The sequence below is a fragment of the Gekko japonicus genome, unplaced genomic scaffold (genome assembly GCF_001447785.1).
Source record: "Gekko japonicus isolate JY-2015 unplaced genomic scaffold, Gekko_japonicus_V1.1 scaffold94, whole genome shotgun sequence".
NCBI lineage: Eukaryota > Metazoa > Chordata > Lepidosauria > Squamata > Gekkonidae > Gekko > Gekko japonicus.
In genome coordinates, this window is record NW_015174274.1 from 1,953,917 (window position 1) to 1,955,765 (window position 1,849).

Sequence of the window (1,849 nt, forward strand, 5' to 3'; positions counted from 1 at the left end):
TGGAAACTGGAGCCATGAACAGACAAGCCAGACATTCTACAAACCTGAAAAAAGCCCCCGGTTAGTGGGGTGGTGGTGAAATTTTAAAAAAATACATTGGGGGTTAAAACACCCCCAAAATAATAGAAGTGGCGCCTATACCAATAAGAAACAAAGGCCTTCAAGTGGCCATTTTGAGGGTCACTAGGCAACCACAACATACTACCAGCCTTCGATGCTTGGCTTCTGTCAGTAAAACGTGAGGTAGGGCAGCAGGGCCACTTCCAGACTGTTTTGGACCCCTCGGTCCACCCCTGTTCTCCTTCCACCTGCAGTGGAGGGTAGACTCGTTGGGGCCAGGCATAGCAGCAACCAGCAGGTGGCTTACTATCACACAAATTGCATGACTCACCCAACCCAGTGGTGACCACCTGGTGACTCAGTATTAGACAGCAGCCAGTGCACGAAAGCCAATGTGGTGTAGTAGTAAGAGTATCAGGTTAGGATCTGGGAGACTCATTTTTGAATTCCCACTCTGTCACTCACTTTCAGCACTCTCTCTACCTAACAGTGTAGTGGTGAGGATCAAATGTAGGTGAGGAGAACAATCTAAACTTTGGGTCCCCATTATGGTCAAAGGCAGAGTATAAATGAAGAAAAAAATAAAGTTGAATATGGGGCAGATATGGTTGGTTTGTGGGTGAGAAGGAAACAGGGAAACAGGGAAACAGGGAAAGGTGAGGATATGGGGGTTGCCAGGAGGATGAAAAAACTATGGAGATGGGGATTTAGGAGAAAGTGAGGTGCAGCCTGAAAGTAGTTGCAGGTTCCCCACTGTATAACTGGGCCTGCACCATGCAATTGGGTCTGCACCATGTGGCCTGCACCATGCAATTGGGTCTGACCCAGTGACTGGCACTGCACATTTGGGCCTGTTGGCTGGCACTGCAGAACTGGGCCATTGTTTTCCTGGGCAGAGGTTGCTGGGGAAGGGAAGCAAGGAAAGCTGCAGACGTGGGGGGGGGCAGATAAATCTAGGCTGGCTGATGGGTGGGAAAGAGAGAAAGGAGGGAAAACTATGGGGGCTTTCAGGGAAGGGAAAGAGACAATTGGCGGGGAGGGGGAAAAGATTTGACCCCTGCAAGTCCTTGTTGTTGTTCCACTTGTAAATTAACTAACTGTATTCTTCACGGCTCCTGAGGCTGGCTTAGACCTTCTCCCCACATCCCTGGGACAATCCACATAGAGAACAGCTTTGAGAAGTTCTGGGCACTAAATGGGGCTGCCACAATGAAAATAAGTTTCTTGTATTTCTCTTATTTCTCTCTTAGGATATGCAAAGGTCAGGTCTCACCTGAAATATCGAACCCATAGATTTAAAATTATTCTGTGGTGGCTAGAATGCCTTGAGAGGGTGACTTCTAATTTCTCGTTTGTGCCACATCAATTGTCAGTGCAAAGATGGGGGGGGGTGTCATTTGTGAGATACATGTGGTGTGTAGTTCAGTGCCTTCATTGTCCCCAGAGCTGAAATGTACATCTTCCCCCTTTCCATAAAATAGAAGCAAACACCCACAATTCATATAGCCAGATCATCTCTTTAAAGAGACTTGTGGAAGAATCATATTAAACCTAAAACGGTCAAGTCTTCCTTTCCTTGATTATGGATTGAGGCATTAGTGGTACAGAAGTATGAAGCCTGGTATGTATGTTTGCTAAGTACTATTATTAATATAAAGTCTTCATGGAATTTCCCCAGCAGTGAAAGAGAAACAAGTAACTTTTACTTAAATTTATCACAGAAGCCTATCATTACCAAATTTGTTAATGAGAAAGGAGCAGTTTACTTGAATTTTTTTTGTATTGGGGG

General features: G+C 45.5%; 1 protein-coding gene across 1 annotated transcript in view; it reads left to right on the forward strand.

Annotated features, from left to right (window-relative positions):
- The first annotated feature begins 1,671 nt into the window (after window positions 1–1,671).
- SLC39A12 (solute carrier family 39 (zinc transporter), member 12) overlaps window positions 1,672–1,849 on the forward strand; it is a 38,717-nt gene continuing 38,539 nt past the window's right edge. Inside the window, exon 1 of the mRNA XM_015423751.1 lies at window positions 1,672–1,681. Coding sequence (XP_015279237.1) covers window positions 1,672–1,681 — 10 coding nt within the window. The remainder of the gene's footprint in view (window positions 1,682–1,849) is intronic.